Consider the following 19,616-nt stretch of genomic DNA (forward strand, 5'->3'; position numbering starts at 1 on the left):
CCTCCTTTTTCTCTTTATATAAATGGAAGCAAAGAATAGGCATTCTTTTGGGTCTGGGTAATTTTGCTCACTATTCCGTTTATAGAATTATTCTTATATTTTCATGTAGTTCTTATTTATCTTCATTGCTGTATTGTATTCCATTGTATGAATACACTATAGTGTACTTAACCATTCTAATGTTGACTGGCATTTGAGTTGTTTCCAGTGTTTGGCTACTGAAATAATGTTGTTCTGAACATTCTTGGACTTGACTTTCATTGCACAGACACACACATATCCTAGGCATGAATCAAAGCACATGGGTAAGTTCAGTTTTAGTGGATTCTGTCTAAATAGTTTTTCAAACTGAATGTAATGATTCCCATTCTCCTTACCAGAGTACAAGAATTTCCACTGTTCACAACAACATTTATTGTATTGTCACTCTTATGAAATTTTAGCCTTTCTTTGAATATGCAATTATATTCCATGGTGGTGTTTTGCCCTAGTAACTATTTCCAAACATTAGTTTGAAACCTGTCTCTATTGTATTTTTTCTTAGGTTTTGTTTTCAATACTGACCTGAAGACACGACATTTGGGATACCCACCCAGGGCTGAGTGATTCACTAGACCTCAAGAGGCCAGAGCCAAGTGTCAACCAAGGACATCACAGACTTGCAGGCTCAGCCAGCATCAGTCCTGAGCAAGGCTTCTGCCCAGCGTGGAGTCCCCTGCAGAATCAGCAAGCCTAAGAAATATTATCAACTCATTGCATTAAAGTCTACTGGGGGTTCCTGCTGATATACTCCAACCCATTTTTGAAAAAGTAGTGTTTTCCAGCATCCTCACCTATCCAGAACATAAGTAAAAACTTGGGAGTTTCTTCCTTATTAATAAAAGCTATGAAGTCTAAGTCCAACTGGGCCCAGAACCCAAGCTGTAGCATAATGGTATTTCATCCAACCAAGGAAGAGTTTAATGATTTCGATACATACATTGCTTATATGGAATCCCAAGGTGCACACCGAGCAGGCCTGGCCAAGGTAATTCCACCCAAGGACTGGAAAGCCAGAGAGACCTATGATGATATCGATGACATCTTAATAGCCGCTCCCCTCCAGCAGGTGATTTCTGGGCAAACAGGAGTGTTTACTCAATACCACAGAAATAAGAAGGCCATGACCGTGGGTGAGTACCGCCACTTAGCAAAGAGTGAAAAATATGGGACTCCACCACACTTGGATTTTAAGGACCTGGAGCGAAAATACTGGAAAACACGCCCCTATGGTTCACCAGTATATGGGGCTGACGTCAGTGGCTCCTTATTCGATGAAAACACGAAGCAGTGGAACCTTGGACACCTGGGAACCATTCAGGACCTGCTGGAACAGGAGTGCGGAGTGGTCATCGAAGGCGTCAACACCCCCTACCTTTACTTTGGCATGTGGAAGACCGCCTTTGCCTGGCACACGGAGGACATGGACCTTTACAGCATCAACTACCTGCACTTCGGGGAGCCCAAGACTTGGTACGCGGTGCCCCCGGAGCACGGCCGGCGCCTGGAACTCCTGGCCAGGGAGCTTTTCCCGGACAACTCGCGGGACTGTGAGGCCTTCCTGCGGCACAAGGTGGCTCTCATCTCGCCCACGGTCCTCAAGGACAACGGCATCCCCTTCGGTCGGGTCACTCAGGAGGCTGGAGAGTTCATGGTGACGTTTCCCTATGGCTACCACTCTGGCTTCAACCATGGCTTCAACTGCGCCGAAGCCATCAATTTCGCCTCCCCGCGCTGGATTGATTATGGCAAAGTGGCGTCGCAGTGCAGCTGCGGGGAAGGCCGTGTCGCCTTCTCCATGGACGTCTTCGTGCGCATCCTGCAACCGGAGCGCTACGAGCTGTGGAAACGCGGGCAGGACCAGATCGTGGTGGACCACACGCAGCCCACGGAGCCCAGCAGCCAGGGCCTGGACGCCTGGAGGGAGGTCCCCGCGCCCTGGGGAGCCGCTCTGGGCCTGAGGCACCACCAGCCACGCCGCGCTCGGCGCCCCCGTAGGCCTGTAGTCGCAGACGGTGGGACCCGCCACCGAGTCCCTGTGAGTGCTGTGTCCCGGCGCTCCTCGCCGGCCCGGGGTTCTTGCTCGGCCGCCCAGTTCGAGGCTGAGGCCACCTGCACCTCTGGGGAGCCCGGCCCGACCCAGCCGCCGACCCCAGTGCCATCTGCCCCGGATCGCCACCCAGCTGGAAGATGTGGCCCTCGCCGTCGTCCTTGGGAACAGGGGACTCAGGAGCCAACTGCTCCCCCCAGGGCTAAGAGGAGGCTTTCCTTGGACATTGCTCAGGACCCAGAGGCTCAGCCCCTGCCTGTGGATGCACCGTCGCCGGACAACGCTGATCCGCTGAGCCCAGGGCTCCAGCATCCCGCCAAGGCTTCTGGGTGTGGTTGTGGCCCTGTCCCCTAAGCCCAGGGGATGCCTTTCTACCCCACTGCTCTTGCGTGGGGATCCTTTGAGACTGGTCGCATTGACATTTCAGAGCATTGGCTATTTGAACGTCACTAGTCTTGCATGAGTCCCTCCTGTGCTGCCGCTGGACCTGCTGGGTCCGTGGTGCTTACCAAATTCGCCAAAGTTTGTTCTTCCTTCCAGACCCTGGAATCTTTGGACACTGCTAACTCCTGTGTCACGAACTGAGGATTCATGCACTGGACACTCTAGTGTCTCTGGAAACTAGGTCCTGCTGAGGTCGCCAGAGCCCAATCTACCTCAGACTCCCATCCCGTGGGCCAGCTCTGGATGCTGCTCAACTTCTAAAGAATCCTGGGCTTTGATTAGCCTCCAGTCTCCCTCCTTTTCCTCCTCCCCCTTCCCTTCCCGCTTTTCTTGCCAAACTAGGCCCTTGTGACCAGTTAGGTCAGTAGAGACTCAGATAATAATTGATAATCTTTCCGAGTCTTTGATGTATTTAAAATGTGTTCTCTGCCAGTATGGTAACCAGAATGATAAAATCTGACTTTACTAAATATATTAAAGGTAACTGGAATATTAAAATCTGACTTTATTTTGTGTTGTTCATTCAGTCAACTGAGAGTTGGTCGCTTTTCTTGCACTTTTCTTAATAATTATATCAACACATTTCAAGCAAAACTTATTTTTCTGAGCTTGTTGCCTTGTGTGATGTTGGTGAGTGAGTTTGGGGTTGATTGTTGGGTTCCAGCTGGCTGGCTGTGTTGGGGGATTTGGTTTGCAGCCCTATCTGAAGGGAGACTTGGAGGAAATCACCTGGCACTTGGCTGATCCAGGTTGCTAGGAGAGATGAGCAAACACAGGGCAAAAAGTGCCAGCATGTGAAAATCTTCTCTCCAAGTCTCCACTGCCTTCTCAATGCTCTACGTACATTTCACATGGTTAAGTCATTGATACATCCCAATAAACAAATCCACAAATAAATGAACAAGACAATTTCAAGTGGGTATATGTTCTGTGAAAAGATTAAAGGGGGTGGGGTGATAGTGCAGAATGGGCGGTGTGGTTCCGGTGGTCAGGGGATACTTCATAAAGCAGAAGACCTTTCTGAGTCCCAAATGACAAGAAGGAAGGTCCAGAGCTGATGTCCACTTGGGTAAAACAACAAGTGTAACAGCCCTAACATAGAGCTTGGTGCTTTTGTGTGTATAGAGAGGAAGTTCATTTGTATCTGGGGCTAGAGAAGGGAGAGGCAGGATCTTGTAGCTCATGTTAAATATTTGAGATTTTTCAACTTGAAATGAGAAGGCATTGGAAGTTTAAAACAGCACTTGACATGATATAATTTGCATATTTAACTAATCACCTTAATTGTTCTGTGGACCCCTTGGGGGCAGGAGAAGTAGGTAGAACATCTAAGTAATACAGGTGAGAATCGATGGTTACTGACTTAGGCCATAGTGTTGAGAATGCACAGAAGTGGCCAAACTCAGAATAAATTTTGGAAATTTAAAATGATAGTTTGCATGCAGAAGGAAACATTTCAGAGAATCAAACCACATCTCTCTTCCCTCCAGCTGTCCCCTACAGAATTTCAGTAAGATTCTGGAATTTGAAGCACCATGTAAAACTACAGGCAGGAGCACGGAAAAAGTAAGGCTATTTGAAGTTCTGATTGAGCAGTAGCAAAAGCCCATGTGTCCTCCCTATCACCATGCAGCTAGGCAACTCTGTGGTAGTATGTTTTGTGGAAAACTGAAGCTGAGAGACTGAACTCAGGATCCTCAGTGGAGGATGGCAGTGACATGCTTGGCTGAAAAGATGATTAAGACCTGTATTGAGATGGTGGAACCACATGATGGAAGAAGACTGGAATTACTGGGAAGGCAGCAGCCCTGGAGAGCAACTGGACCATAGTAGATCTCATATGAGCAAGGAGTAAACTTTCATGTGATAAGTAACTGAGATCTTGGGGGCTTTTGGTCCTTTAATTTAGGTCAGTTGTGGATATGGCAGTGCAGAGAAATATGGGAACTCTGAGAAGCCTTATGAAGACAGTAGCCTGGCTCATATTGCTAGTTTAAATTTTAGAACCTGAAATTTTCCTTGTTACATTTCAGGGATATCACAATCTCTTCCCGGCAGATACACGCTCCAAATAGCCTAGGATAACAAAATTGGGGGTTTTGAAGGAAAAGAAACAAAAATAAATTTCAGAAAATATTTCTTCCACTACACTCCTTATGTTATCACTCACTTTTATAGTTGAAACAAAATTTCTTTTGCCCAATAAAAAGAAGCAATGTTAAAAATACAGTTTAGTTTTACCAGTACACTGGTTCCTAAATTAGTGTTCTTGACCTAAGTAAGCAGTTTTCAAAAGAAGATTTACAAATGGCCAACAGGCCCATGAAAAGATGTTCAACATCACTAATTATTAGAGAAATGCAAATCAAAACCACACAGGGGTATCACCTCACACCTGTCACAATGGCCATCATCAAAATGTCTACAAATAATAAATGCTGGAGAGGGTGTGGATGAAGGGGAACCCTCTTACACTTTCGGTGGGAATGCAAATTGGTTCAGCCACTATGGAAAACTGTATGGAGGTTGCTTAAAAAAACTAAAAATAGAGCTACCATATGATCCAACAATCCCATTCATAGGCGTATATCAGGAAAAGACGAAAACTCTAATTCGAAAAGATACATGCACCTCAGTGTTCATAGCAGCCCTATTTACAATAGCCAAGACATGGAAACAAACCAAGTGCCCTTCAACAGATGATTGGTTTAAGAAGAAGTGGTACATACATACCATGGAATATTACTCAGCCAGAAAAAGATGAAATATTGCCACTTGCAGCAGCATAGATGGACCTAGAGAATATCATACAAAGTGAAGTAAGACAGAAAAAGACAAATATATCACTTACATGTGTAATCTCAAAAACAATACAAGTGACTCTATATACTGAACAGAAACAGACTCACAGACATAGAAAACAAACTTGTGGTTAGCTAAGGGGAAAGGGAGCAGGGGAGGGATAAATTAGGGGTATGGGATTAATAGATACACACTACTGTACAGAAAACACATAAGCAACAAGGATTTGCAAAGCAAAACAAAACAAAACAAAACAAAAATAACACAAGGATTTGCTATATAGCACAGGGAACTGTATTCATTATCTTGTAATAACCTATTATGAAAAATAATCTGAAAAAATATGTATATAACAATCACTTTTCTGTACACCGGCGACTAACACAATATGGCAAATCAAGTATACTTCCATTAAAAAAAAAATTAGTCTTCTTGAAAGGATCAGGAGCTGGGGGTGGTAATGAAGGGGGTTCATCAAACAATTCTATTGAAAATTCTATTTTATTTCAAGTCAACCGGCACACTCAGTTTGGATACTCACAGTCTGCACCACTCTTCTCAGGAAAAGATGCCCAAATCCAGCTGTTCTTCCATGTCCAGTAAGTTTTTGCTATACTTAATCTTGGAAAAGCAAGGGACATTGACAACGACAATTACATAGAGGCAAGGATAAGAGCCACCTTTGTTCTCACTGCCACGATCTCTCCTAGGCCTCTCTCCACTTCTGAAAAATAACAATCACGAGTCCAGTGTATATTCGTCAAGTTTGTAGACAAAAGGCTATGAAACCGAAAGTAGTATGTCGTGTGGTTTTAACAACTTACCCCCACCATCACATTTTAGAAAAGTAAATATTACAGTTATAAGATCTAAAGACTTTCATATCTATAGTTCCTAGTCAGCTCAACAAAGTCAACTAGATCTGTATAATTTATTTTATTTTGTTCACTCTGCTGATGATGGACAATAGGGTCATTTCCAAGTCTTTGTTATTTGAAACAATGCTTTAGAGAACAGCTTTGTATATAGGATTTCTGGGTTATATTTAGGTTCACTTTTAACTTTTTAGGCAAAGCCAGCTTGCCCTCCAATTTCCACCTCTATTGGCAGTGTGGGAGAGTTCTGCTTTCTCCATATCTTGACCCACTTTTTTATATTGTCAGACCTAATCAAAATGGGCAGAGAATAGCTTCTCTGATTGCTAGGGATCCTGCACATCTTCTTGTATTTACTGGCCATTTGGATTTCCTCTTTTCTGAGTTACCTATTCTAAAGCTCTGCCTACTTTTTTTGGTTTGACTATTTTTTGTTGCTGTTAATGTAGAAGTTATGTGATATTCAGAATACTAATTCATTGTCTATTTCATGTATGATGACAAACTTCTCCTAGACTGTAATTTCTTTAAATTTTTGACGTCATTGTATTAGTCAGGGTTCTTCACAGTAATAGAACCCATAGGAGATATATGTATAGCTCTTAGTAGGGGAACTCATTCATTTGGTTATGGAGGCTGAGGAATCCCACGATCTGTCAGATGGGCCGTCTGCAAGATGGAGAGCGGGGAATATGGCTGGGTCTGGGTTCGAAAGCCTGGGAACCAGGAGTGCCCATGTCAGATGTCCCAAAGCAAGAGAAGACGGATGCCTCTGCTCAAGCAGAGAGTAAATTCACCCTTCCGCTGCTCTTTTGTTGCATTTGGGCTCTCAGTGGTTTGGGTGATCCCAGCTGCAGTGGTGAAGGCGATCATTACTCCGTCTACTGATGCAAGTGCTAATCTCTTCCCGGAACAGCCATGCACAACACACAGAAGTAATGCTTTACCAGCTATCTGGGCATCTCTTAGCCCAGTCTACATGTGAAATTAACCATTACAGTCATTACTCTGGAATCATTTAAATATATCCGACATTCCCATCATGGTGCTTTTGGTTCTCTAAGACATTGTTCCACCCTGAGTTCATAAAGACATTCTTCAATATTTTCTCTTAAAATTCTATGTTGTATCCGTCTTTAATGCACCTCAAATTTATTTATGTAAGTGGTATGCGGTCAAGCTCCAATTCTACCCCCCCCAATAGTGCGAATGCCACTACCACATATTGAATAGCCCATCCTTGCCCATTGGTTTGGTACACTACCTCCGTCATAGGCAGACTCCCACATACCGATCCATGTGTCTGTGTCTGGCCTCTCTATTCTGTACGTAGATATATTTGTCCATTGCGGCTCAAATATCACAGTTCGGTGGAGGAGAAGTCACCCCTCTTTGTTCTTCTTTTAAGGAATCATCTTGGAGATTCTTGCTTGAATACTTCCCTACTTACTAGATCTGTCACCTTGAGCAAGTTTCTTAATATCTCCTTGATGCGGTTTCCTCATATGAGAAATAGGGTTCATAGGATTTCCCTTATAGGGTCACTATGAAGATAAGGCATAAATAAATTCTTCTTTTCAGAGTGCATTGAACAGTGTCTGGCATTAGATAGTCATCATATATTAGCTTTTTTTTTTTTTATTTTGCGCCGACGCGAGGGGTCCCGGGAGCCATCCTAAGGGCCAGGACGCGATTCGGCCGCCAGGGCTCCACACGGCGTCTCACCGCCAGAGGCCTCCAGCGCAGGGGCGGTCCCGCAGCACCCAGGACGCAGACTGGCCTCCTCGGACCCCCCGCCAGGGGCCCCCGTCGCAAGGCTCGGGACCACCACCGCCAAACACCCACGAGCCGCGGCCGGCCCGCGACAACACTCTCCCGCGCGCACACCGGCCGCCACGCCGGTCCCACACACACCTCCGCCGGGCCCGACTCCCCCGCCTCGGGAACCGTGAGCACTCCACCCGGGGACGCCGCTGGCCGAGGCGGCCAGGGGGGCGACACCCTCACGTGGACGAGGCCGACTCGGTCCCAGACGGGGAAGGAGGCGCGGAGGAGTCGGGGCGGGTGAGGGCCGGCGGCGACCGGGAGGTGGCGGCACGCACACACGGCGAGGGCCGCGGGGCAGGGGCGCGGGGCGCTGCCCAGGGAGAGAAAGAGCCGAGACACGACCGGGCCAACAGGAAAACAAGCGCGGGGTCCCACCGCCACACACAAGAGGGAGGTCCCACGACGCCTGAGACGCCGGCCTGCCCCAGCCACCCTGGGGCCTCCCACGACGCGGCCCCGCCGCCAGGGCCCGCGTGCGACGGTCCCCCCGCGTGGCACGGAGGGACCCGTCCACCCAAACTCAACCTCTCCGTCCTCGCCAGATCCGCCGTCATCGAAGTCCGACCCCCGGGGCTCGCGCCCCAGGGAAACGCTCCCGAGCGAGGCGACGCGCACCGTGCCCACACACCGCCAACGGCTGCGACTCGCGGTGAGGGCAGGCGCGACGGGCTCCTCGGGGCTGCGGGACTCGGGAACCGGGACATCCGGGCGTCCCCGCCCCCTTGGGCTCGCCACCGGGGTCACCGCACGCGCACGCACACGCGCACGCGCCCCCGCGCCCCCGCGCCGGACGCTGGCCTAGCGCGACCCTCCCCCGAGTCAGAGGGGGGAGGCGCGGCCCGCGGTACGCAAAGAACGGCGCTCGGCCACACCGCTGGGCCGGCGCAAGCCCTCCCGCGAAGGCGAGGGGTTCTGCCCACGTGCTCTGGCAGTCGTCACCGTGACCACTGCACGCTTGGGAGGGGCAGCGGCTGGGGGTCCGGTACCCCAAGGCTCCCTCTCGGATTGCTAGAGAAGGCTTTGTCACCTATGGTGCGTTATCCCCTTTCCATCGTCTCTCTCCTTTGGGCCCACGGAGGCGCTCCACGAGCCGCCAAGTCCACGACTGGGCGCGGGGTGGGCGGGGGGGTCAGCAGTATGGGTAAGCACACGGCCCACAGGAGCGTTCGCGGCCACAGCCGGGGGCACAACCTCTGCCGCCCCCAGGCATGTCCATCGGGCTCCGGAAGGAGGGAGCGCGCCCGAGAAGCGCGACAGACCCCCTTCTCACAGGCCCGGGCCCAACACGATCGCACCCACGCCCGCGTGCTTTCCCCGCCCCCCCACAAGTGGTGGCGGCACACGTGGCGTTCACCTGGCCACAGTCAGTGCCCCCAACAGCATACCGTGGGAGGACGACGGCGACGAGGCGGCACCTGTCCCCCACCGAGGGAGAGAAACAGAGGCACGCCTCCCTTTACCGTCTCGATTCCCCCAAGAGAGCCACTCACGGGACACACCACCGCGGCGGGGACCCCGAGGAGCACGCTGGGAAAAGGGAACGACACCACCGCTTGGCCTCGGGCACCTGAGGGACGACCTGGAGCGCTCCAGGGGCACCACAGAGGACCAAGCAAGGCACGCTCACGCGCCGGCAGGGGCGCGCAGCGCAGCGGCAGGAGGGCCCCCCACCAACGCGGAGAGGACCGCTCAGGAGGCCCAGGCCAGTGAGGTGAAGCTAGAGTGTCTTCTGCGTCCCAGGACCACGGCCCCGCCCACACCGTGAGGCAGGGTGCGGGAGACCGAGGGTCAGGGCCGGAGACCACCACCCCTGCCTTCCACACACCCCTCGACAGGCCGGGAGGGCGTGACAAGAGATGGGCCCGCGGACAGAACAAGAAGAGTGGTCCCGTTTGCCAAGAATGTCCGTCCCTTGTCTGGCGTAACTTAGGCCCGGGCCAGGAGAGCGGGACATCACCAAATGGATCACTCAATATTAGATTTTTTTTTTTTTTTTTTTTTTTTTGCGGTACGCGGGCCTATCACTGTTGTGGCCTCTCCCATTGTGGAGCACAATCTCCGGACGCGCAGGCTCAGCGGCCATGGCTCACGGGCCTAGCCGCTCCGGGGCATGTGGAATCTTCCCAGACCGGGGCACGAACCCGTGTCCCCTGCATCGGCAGGCGGACTCTCAACCACTGCGCCACCAGGGAAACCCAATATTAGCTATTTTTAATAATATTCTGTTAGAGGTACAGAGAAACTTCTGTTGATCAAAAAAAAAAAAAAAAATGAAAAAGAGAGTGAAAAGACAAATCAAAGAGTGAGAACAGATATCGTGTTACTCATACCCAGTAAAGAACTAATAAGCAGAACATATAACTACCACCAAGACAGACAACCTGGCAGAAAAATGGACAAAATACTTGATGAGGCACTTCCTGCAGGAGCACCTCCAATCAGCCAATAATCATCAGGAAAATTGGTTCACCCCTATTAGTAACCAAGTAAATGCAAATCAGTATGAGGTACCCCTGTGCCCTCACCTGATCGGCTAAAACTGAAAAGGTAGAAAATCACCAAAGGTTTGCAGAAGTGAAGGGTGATGAGCACCCTTGCGTGCAGCTAGTGCGTAAACTGGTAAAATGTGTTGAAAATTTTTGGCAAGTTTAAGTTTACGTATTCTATGGCCAGTATACACGTCAGAGAATTTTCAGAGCAACGCTGTTTGTGAGAGGCCCAAAGTGGAAGCAACCCAAAGCCCCATCAACAGTAGAAAGTTTATATGGTTGAATACTTTACAGCACTGAAACAGATAAGTCCAGCTGCATGCAAGGGCGTAAGTGATGAAAAACTACACCAAAAATACGCTAACGCACATAAATACAATTGTGTTTCTTCAAGGTTATATAAATTTTTCAAAAATGGACAGAGTTTTAATTTTATAATGTTTACCAAAATTACTATGTGAATAGTTAGGATAAGGTCAGTCCAGGAGGCAGAAGGGGCTGTAATCTGGGCAAAAGAGCACAAGTCAGGCAGCCAGGTGCCTGGCAATGTTGCATTTCTTGACCTGGGTAGTGGTTCCACTTCTGCTCACTCTATAGTTATTTGTTGAAGTGTACATATATGCTTTATAAATTTCTGTGAACACTTTATATTTCATAATTTAAAATATTTTAAAAAGTGCTCTAAAAGATTATGTCACATAGTGGTTCATAGAATCATTTGGTTTATAATGTGCTGTATGGTAGACTGTTTCCAAAACTCAGATTATGTTTCAATTTTTTCCATTCTAATATTGTTTATTGATGCCTTCTCCTGTTTATTTACAATATTATATTTAGTAATACCTAAATTTTTGGGCAGTTTTAGATTTACAAAGCATTGAGCACGTGGATCAGGGAGTATTGACCCGCCCACTCCCATGTCCCCCTATTAGTAACATCTTAATTCCCATGGTATATTGATGACAATTAATGAACAAATGTCAATATGTTATTGTCTACTAAAGGCTATCATTGGTTCAGATTTCCTCACCTTTTACCCAATGTCCTTTTCTGTTCCAAGATCTCATGTAAAATATCAAAGTACATTTAGTTTTCATGTCTCCTTAGGTTTCTCTTGGCTGTAACAGATTCTCGGACTTTCCTTGTTTTTGACCAAAAGTTTGTATAGAAACCTGACAATCTGGGGGAATACTGGTCAGATATATTGTAGGATGCCCCTCTATTGGAATTTGATGCTTTTCTTATGATTATCTTGGGTTTCTCTGGTTTTTTTTGGAGGAAGATTACGGAGGGAATTTTGTCACATTTTAGTCACATCATATCAAGGACATATACTATCAAAGTAATTTATGGCTTTTTTTTTTTTGGCCACGCCTCGCAGTTTGTGGATCTTAGTTCCCTGGCCAGGGATCAAACCTGGGCCCTTGGCAGTGAAAGCGCAGAGTGCTAACCACTGGACTGCCAGGGAATTCCCACTTTATGACTCTTGATGTTGACCTGGTTAAAATGGTGTTTGGCAGGGTCCACCTCTATAAAATGACTACCCCTCCCCGAGTCCCATCACCACTTGCCACTCTGCACCAGCTTCTCACACCCAGGGAGCACTCTCTTCCTGTAGCAAGGAGTACTATATAATTTATTAACCGGTTCTTCCTTTATTTTATTTTTTAAGTTACAGACTTCTATTTTATTAATCATTTATATTTTTGTATATAGTTGTTTTCCCTTTTGTTTTTTGAATTGTTTTATCATTTTTATCTTTCAAATAATTCTGAGGTATTTTGGTTTAGTTTTTACTAACTACTTGCAGACAACATAAAAATCAATAGATTTTTAGCTATTATATGGATATTGTTGTAGATGTTATGTGGATATTCATTTTTAAATAAATATGGTGGTGTTCCCTTTTTTCATTATTGACTTTCAATTTTATTTCATGATTGAAATAATAGATTGATCAAGATGGTACTCAATACGTTGATTCTAAGGAATTTTCATTGAGATTTATTATGTGGTCTTAACAGCGGTAAATTTTTGTAAATGTTTTATATGTGTTGAAAAGCATTTTGCTATGTGGTTGCTGTAAGAAATATAATCAAAGTTTTTAACTTAATTGTTTAAACTTTTATAACATTATTTTCTTCTCTCCTCATGTATCAGTTTCTGGAAGAACGGTGTTTGAAAAAAAAAACAAAAAACCTCACACCATGATTGCAAATATGTCAGTTTTACCTTATAATTCTCAGTCTTTGTGTTCTATGTCTCAGTGCTATGTGTCTAGGTGCGTAAAGTGCATCATTGTAATCTTTCCCACGAGTTTTTCTTTTTCATAACTATAAGGTGCCCTTCTTTTACCTTATAAATACATTCGATATTAATTGCTGCTAGACCAGGTTTCTTTTGTTTAATATTTGCTTGGTTTGACTTTCCCACTTCTTTTATTTTCAACCCCTTATTTCTCTGTAAGATTGGTTTAAAAAATCAAAAGTGCGCAAAGTGGGCTGACCAATGAGAGCAATTACCGTTGACTGGTGCTGATCAAATTATACCTTTGCCCAGGTAGAAAGCCAAAGCCATCAGGACATGGGTCTGCATTTGGAGGCCAGCTGCCCAGAGAACACTGTCTCTCTCTCTGGGTCCTTGAATATCTCCAACTGGAATCAGGATTTTGTTGGTAGAAGGTAGGTCACTTTATTTCTGTAATTTGTGCTTATGAGCAAAACAGTTATTTTCCTACCAGAAGTTTTAAAAAATGAAACTATTTATGCATATATAGAGAGAGAGCGAGAGAGAGGGTACTATACATTTGGATATCCTTTTTTGAGTTTTTATTTTTAAACTGTTTTCCAACTTGTGAAGTTAATTGTTTTCTTAATATTTTCTTGGTAAAAATCATAAAGATTTTCAGGAAAAAGCACCTCATTTAGTGAACTGCGATCTAATGGGAATGAGAGGGTTTCTAGAAGTGGGTAAGGAGTGTGTCAATTGGAAGGGACTTGAAAAATGTGTGGGATCAAATTAGAGATTTTGATTGGATATGAGGGTATTAGATTTGGGGTGGTACTGATTGAATTGAAATTGGTGTGGGACATATATAGCCAGCCTTTGACACAGCCTGTTTCATTCAGAGGCTGAATCCTTCAAGGAAACCATTTTCTGGGTCCTGTGTATCATCATTTGGAATTAAGATTTTAGACTGGCAGAAGGCAAGCACTTTTTTGGCCTTTTTTTTTTTTTTTAAAGCATAAGGATGAAAAGGATGACACTTTATACGAGAAAGCAACTTTCTTCCCCTGGTAAAATTCACATTTATTTATGCATTTAAAGTACAAGCATTGCATGCATATCATTTTTAGATTTCTTCATTGGGGCCATGTATTTCTGTTAGTAAAGGGATTAAAACCATTTTACTCTTTCACTTTATAATTGATTGTTAACTGGTGTATGGGATCTATAGATTTTGTTTGCTAATCAGTGTCTAGAAACTTGGTTGAACCCAATATTTCTTTTTTTTCTTTTAACATCTTTCTTGGAGTATAATTGCTTTAGAATGGTGTGTTAGTTTCTGCTTTATAACAAAGTGAATCAGTTATACATATGTGCCCCTATCTATTCTCTCTTGCAACTGCCTCCCTCCCACCCTCCCTATCCTGCCCCTCTAGGTGATCACAAAGCACCGAGCTGATCTCCCTGTGCTATGTGGCTGGTGCCCACTAGCTATCTATTTTACATTTGGGAGCGTATATATGTCCGTGCCACTCTCTCACTTTGTCCCAGGTTACCCTTCCCCCTCCCATATCCTCAAGTCCATTCTCTAGTAGGTCTGCATCTTTATTCCCATCTTGCCCCTAGGTGCTTCATGACAATTTTTTTTTTTTAGATTCCATATATATGTGTTAGCATACGGTATTTGTTTTTCTCTTTCTGACTTACTTCACTCTATATGACAGGCTCTAGGTCCGTCCACCTCACTACAAATAACTCAGTTTCATTCCTTTCAATGGCTGAGTAATATTCCATTGTATATATGTGCCAAATCTTCTTTATCCATTCATCCTGTTGATGGACACTTTGGTTGCTTCCATGTCCTGGCTATTGTAAATAGAAATGCAATGAACATTTTGGTACATGACTCTTTTTGAATTATGGTTTTCTCAGGGTATATGCCCAGTAGTGGGATTGCTGGGTCGTATGGTAGTTCTATTTTTAGTTTTGTAAGGAACGACCATACTGTTCTCCATGTGGCTGTATCAATTTACATTCTCACCAATAGTACAAGAGGGTTCCCTTTTCTCTACACCCTCTCCAGCATTTACTGTTTGTAGATTTTTTGATGATGGCCATTCTGACCGGTGTGGGATGATATCTCAGTGTAGCTTTGATCGGCATTTCTCTAATGATAAACGATGTTCAGCATTCTTTCATGTGTCTGCTGGCAATCTGTATATCTTCTTTGGAGAAATGTCTATTTAGGTCTTCTGTCCATTTTTGTTTGTTTTTATAATGTTGAGCTGCATGAGCTGCTTGTAAATTTTGGAGATCAATCCTTTGTCAGTTGCTTCATTTGCAAATATTTTCTCCCATTTTGAGTGAACCCTATATTTCTAATAATTTGTCTATCAATGCAAATTAGTGATTAGATTTTAATTAGAATGTTTCAAGTATTTACACGTTAAGGATAATGCTTGTTAAGGATGTGTCTATTTGTGTTGTGTACTTTTTTCCTGCTTTTGTTTACATAGGCATTCTTTGTATAATGGTAGATTTTTATCTGCGTCCCCTGTTTTATTATAACGTGATATGCTTGTACTTTTCTCTCTATTCTCTTATGCTTATGTTTTTACACTTTTAATGGTCTACAAGTTGCATTTTGGTTTCAGTCATCATTTCTATTGGGTGTTATGTTTTCTTTTGTAATTGTTTCAGCTTATATCATTGTTTTCCGTTCCCTAATTTATCTTTTGGGTTAAGCCATCTAATTTCTTGAGTTGAGTGCTTAACTCCTTTCTTTTCAAGCTTGCTTAATGTCCTTACTGTTCAGTTAGATATTCCTCTTTTTCTGTCTTATGATTTGTCCTAATTCTTTATTTTTAAATTTCAGCTTGATTGCTGTATAATTGACTTTTAAAATTGTAAAATATTCAGTCAACTTTGTGGTGATTTGATATACATTGTGAAAGGATTCCCCCCATCTAGTTAATTAACACATTTCCTTCATATATTTACTTTCTTTGGTAAGAACATTTAAATCCTACTCTTCTGGAAAATTTCAACTATACATCACATTGTTATCAACTATAATCACCATGGTTAACATTAGCTCCTGAGACTTTATTAACTGTGTACCCTTTTACCCTCCCTTCCCTGTCCTCCCCCGCAACCACTTTTCTACTCTGGTCCTGTAAGTTTTACTCTTTTTTTTTTTTTTAACATTCCACATATAAGTGATACCATGCCATATTTGTCTTTCTCTGTCTTATTTTACTGGACATAATACCCTCCAAGACCAACCACATTGTTGCGAATGACAAAATTTCATTCTTTTTATGGCTGAGTAGTATTGCATTGTATCTATGTACCACATCTTCTGTATCCATTCAGCCATCGCTGGACATGTTGGTTGTTTCCATATCTTATCCAATGTGAATGTGGGAGGGCAGAGATCTCCTTGATATTCTGTTTTTATTTCCTTTAGCTATATACCCAGAAGTGAGACTGCAGCATCATATGGTGGTTCTATTTACAATTTTTGAGGAACCTCCATACTGTTTTCCATAGTATGCACCATAGCTTCACCAGTTTACGTGCCTACCAAAAGAGTGTACTTTTTGCCCTTAAATTCAAACTTTGAAATTAAGATTGCTATACAGTTTTCTTTTACTTGATGTTAAATCAGTTTGTTTTGTCATCCACTTATTTTCAATATTTTGTACTTTCTTTAGGTTTGGCTTGGAAACTTCCATGAAGAGACTTTCTGCTACAGTGAGGTGAGAAGCCACCCATGCGCTCAAGCCTGGGAATCTGGAGAGGTCTCAGGCACTTATACCCCCAACAGAGGAAACTCACAGAGCTGCAGGCTGAGGCAGGACTTGGCTCAGAGAGCCGTCTCCTCTGGGAAATACTGGATTTCCTTTGGCTCCACAATGCTGACAAGAGTGGAGTCCTTCTAGTGGGTTGACAAGCCTGGAGAAGATACCACCTCGTTTGTTTAAAAGTTCAAGTCTGAGTTCCTGCCTCTCAGCTCTATCAAAACTTCTTTAAAAATAAAGGAAGTATAGGGAAGAGGTTACTCCCCAGCATTCTCAGGTATCCAAAGCATACCTAAGAAGCTGGCAGTCCGTTGCTTATTCTGTTGCCGCCATGCAGTCTAAGCACTTTGGGAGCCAGAACCCAAGTTGTAAGATTACGATCCTCCACCCAACTATGGAAGAATTTGAAGATTTCAGCAAACATATTGTTTACATCGAGTGGCAAGGTGCACACCGAGCTGGCCTAGCCAAGGTAATTCCACCGAAAAGATGGAAAGCCAAACAGACGTACAGTGATATCGATGACATCTTAATAGCCGCTCCTCTCCAGCAGGTGACCACTGGGCAGGCAGGTGTGTTTACTCAGCACCACAAAAAGAAGAAAGCCATGACCATGAGCGAGTATCGCCGCTTAACAAACAGTGAAAGACACCAGACTCCATTCTATTCTGATTTTCAGGATTTGGAGCGAAAATATTGGAAAACACGTCCCTATGATTCACCAGTATATGGTGCGGACGTCAGTGGCTCCTTATTCGATAAAATCCTGAAGCAGTGGAACCTTGGACACCTGGGAACCATTCAGGACCAGCTGGATCAGGAGTGCGGAGTGGTCATCAAAGGCGTCAACACCCCCTACCTTTACTTTGGCATGTGGAAGACCGCCTTCACCTGGCACACAGAGGACGTGGACCTTTACAGCATCAGCTACCTGCACTTTGGGGAGCCCAAGACTTGGTACGCGGTGCCCCCGGAGCACGGCCGGCGCCTGGAACGCCTGGCCAGGGAGCTTTTCCCAGGCAGCTTGCTGGGCTGTGAGGCCTTCCTGCGGCACAGGGTGGCTGTCATCTCGCCCACGGTCCTCAAGGACAACGGCATCCCCTTCGGTCGGGTCACTCAGGAGGCTGGAGAGTTCATAGTGACGTTTCCCTATGGCTACCACTCTGGCTTCAACTGGGCGGAAGCCATCAATTTTGCCACCCAGCGCTGGATCGATTATGGCAAAGTGGCCTGGGAATAGGGCTCTGCATGGCCTTTGGAAAGATCTTCGTCAGAATAAGGGGGAGATTTCAGGTGAGCACCTTTAGGATATTAAAAATGGGTGGTTGGGTGGGGACTCTAAAAGGGACCTATAAATTAGGGACCTAATTGGAATGTCCTATAAAAGGGACCTATAATTACCAGCTGCGAAGGGAGTTGGATGTTAGAATAGTAACATTAAGACCAGAGACCTGTAAGGTACTGAAATTGTGTGTGTGTGTGTGTGTGTGTGTGTGTGTGTGTGTGTGTGTGTCTTCTGTTTCCTGAAGCAATATGGAATGCAGACTTTGTTTTCTTGGAGCAGCACGGAAATAGGAAGGTGGGGAGGCTTTATCTTCCTTTCCAGCCAGGCTTGGAGATGGAACAATAAGATGAGTGTGGGCATGAAGAGGTGAGGAAGATGGGCCGTGTCCCTGGCATGCACTGTAGAGAAGAAAGGAGACTTGGGGAGGTCTGCATTGTCACCAGACTGTGAGGCCCCCTTCCCGGGCCCCTCTCCAGAGCTGCAGAAGCTTTCCTTCCCCATCATGGAAGAGAGGGTGACCCCCAGGGGAAGCTGACTCTGTCCATTATGAAGTTTTGTCCTTGGTATGGGAAATGCCAGAAAGGCTATTACTCTGGATAGTAATAACAATTCTCTATTCAGTTCTCCTTCCCTATCACCTCCCCTGCAGCCTCTTATTTTTCTTTTAATGGTGAAGTAAATAAATGTGATGCTGTTGATGTGGTTTTGTGTTGTCCCTCCATCCACAAAGTTAGTCCATCCATGGACCCCCTCTGTATGCGTATGTTCAAAGTTGAACCTGAAGCGTGATGTCTTTTGTAAAGCAAACTTTTCGGTAGTCACTGCTTTGAGCTTTCCAGCAGTTACTTAGAGGGGAGAACTGGACTTAGAGTCAGCAGAAATGGCATTCAAACCTGCGCTTTGCTACTTTCTAGTCGTGGGACCTTCAGCAAACAAATCATTGATATTCTCTGAGCCAGAATTACAGTGCGAGAATTTTGTGAAGATACTGGGGATGTAAATGTGACAGGCATGTAAGAGGTGCTCAGTTAATTTGATGTGCATTCAGACACTCTCCTGGCCTCTAGGGCCAGCCCAATGCCTAGGACATCCGCTCGTATTCTTTCTCTGATGCTCAGTTCTACTGTTTTCCTCACCACACCCCCAGGCTTACACGTTACTTTTCTTTTAATTAATAGACTTTAATTTGCAGAGTACTTCGCAACAAAACTAAGTGAAAAATACAGAGGATTCCAACATACTCGTTCCCAGGCTCCTCCACCAGCATCCACACCAGAAAGGAACATTTGTTACAATCGAAGAACCTGCACTGACACCTCATTATCACCCAGAGTCCTTAGTTTAATTTATTCACTCTTGGCGTTGTACAGTCTATGGATTTGACCAATGTATAATGACATGTATCTACGCTTACAATACCATACAGAATAGAGTCATTGCCTAAAAATCCTCTGTGCTCTGCCTAATCATCCCCCCTCCCCCCTGACAACCACTGATCATTTTACCGCTTCCATAGCTTTGTCTTTTCCAGATGATTTCTTTCACATAGTAATATGCCTTTAAGTTTCCTCCACGTTTAGTGGTTTTATAGCTCATTTCCTTGCATTGGTGAATAATATTCCATTGTATGATGTATGACCCTTTATTTATCCACTCACGTGCTGAAGGACATCTTGGTTGCTTCCAATTTTTTCTGCAATTATGAATCCAACTGCTATAAACCTTTGTGTGCAGGTTTTGGTGTGGATGTAAGTTTTCAGCTCATCTGAGTAAATA

At 45.0% G+C, this 19,616-nt stretch overlaps 4 protein-coding genes across 4 annotated transcripts in view; all 4 read left to right on the top strand.

Moving 5' to 3' along the window:
- Positions 1-2,740, top strand: part of KDM4D (lysine demethylase 4D) — a 28,626-nt gene extending 25,886 nt beyond the window's left edge. The window contains exon 3 of the mRNA XM_079928749.1: positions 545-2,740. Coding sequence (XP_079784875.1) covers positions 887-2,443 — 1,557 coding nt within the window. The 5' untranslated portion in view covers positions 545-886 and the 3' untranslated portion in view covers positions 2,444-2,740. The remainder of the gene's footprint in view (positions 1-544) is intronic.
- LOC307190011 (lysine-specific demethylase 4D-like) overlaps positions 1-19,616 on the top strand; it is a 72,174-nt gene that overhangs the window by 24,249 nt on the left and 28,309 nt on the right. The window lies entirely within an intron of this gene.
- Positions 6,887-16,604, top strand: LOC307190416 (uncharacterized protein; the record flags this gene model as incomplete). The annotated part of the gene is made up of 5 exons (XM_079929578.1): positions 6,887-6,997; positions 7,837-9,069; positions 13,086-13,207; positions 13,770-13,822; positions 16,469-16,604. The coding sequence occupies 5 exons, from the start codon at positions 6,887-6,889 to the stop codon at positions 16,489-16,491; spliced, it is 1,542 nt and encodes a 513-aa protein (XP_079785704.1). The 3' UTR covers positions 16,492-16,604.
- LOC307190017 (lysine-specific demethylase 4D-like) lies at positions 16,887-18,102 on the top strand (the record flags this gene model as incomplete). Its single annotated transcript, XM_079928756.1, has 1 exon — positions 16,887-18,102. One exon carries the CDS (start codon positions 16,887-16,889, stop codon positions 17,793-17,795), a length of 909 nt encoding a protein of 302 aa, XP_079784882.1. The 3' UTR covers positions 17,796-18,102.

Source organism: Stenella coeruleoalba, assembly GCF_951394435.1.
Source record: "Stenella coeruleoalba genome assembly, chromosome: 8".
Classification (NCBI taxonomy): domain Eukaryota; kingdom Metazoa; phylum Chordata; class Mammalia; order Artiodactyla; family Delphinidae; genus Stenella; species Stenella coeruleoalba.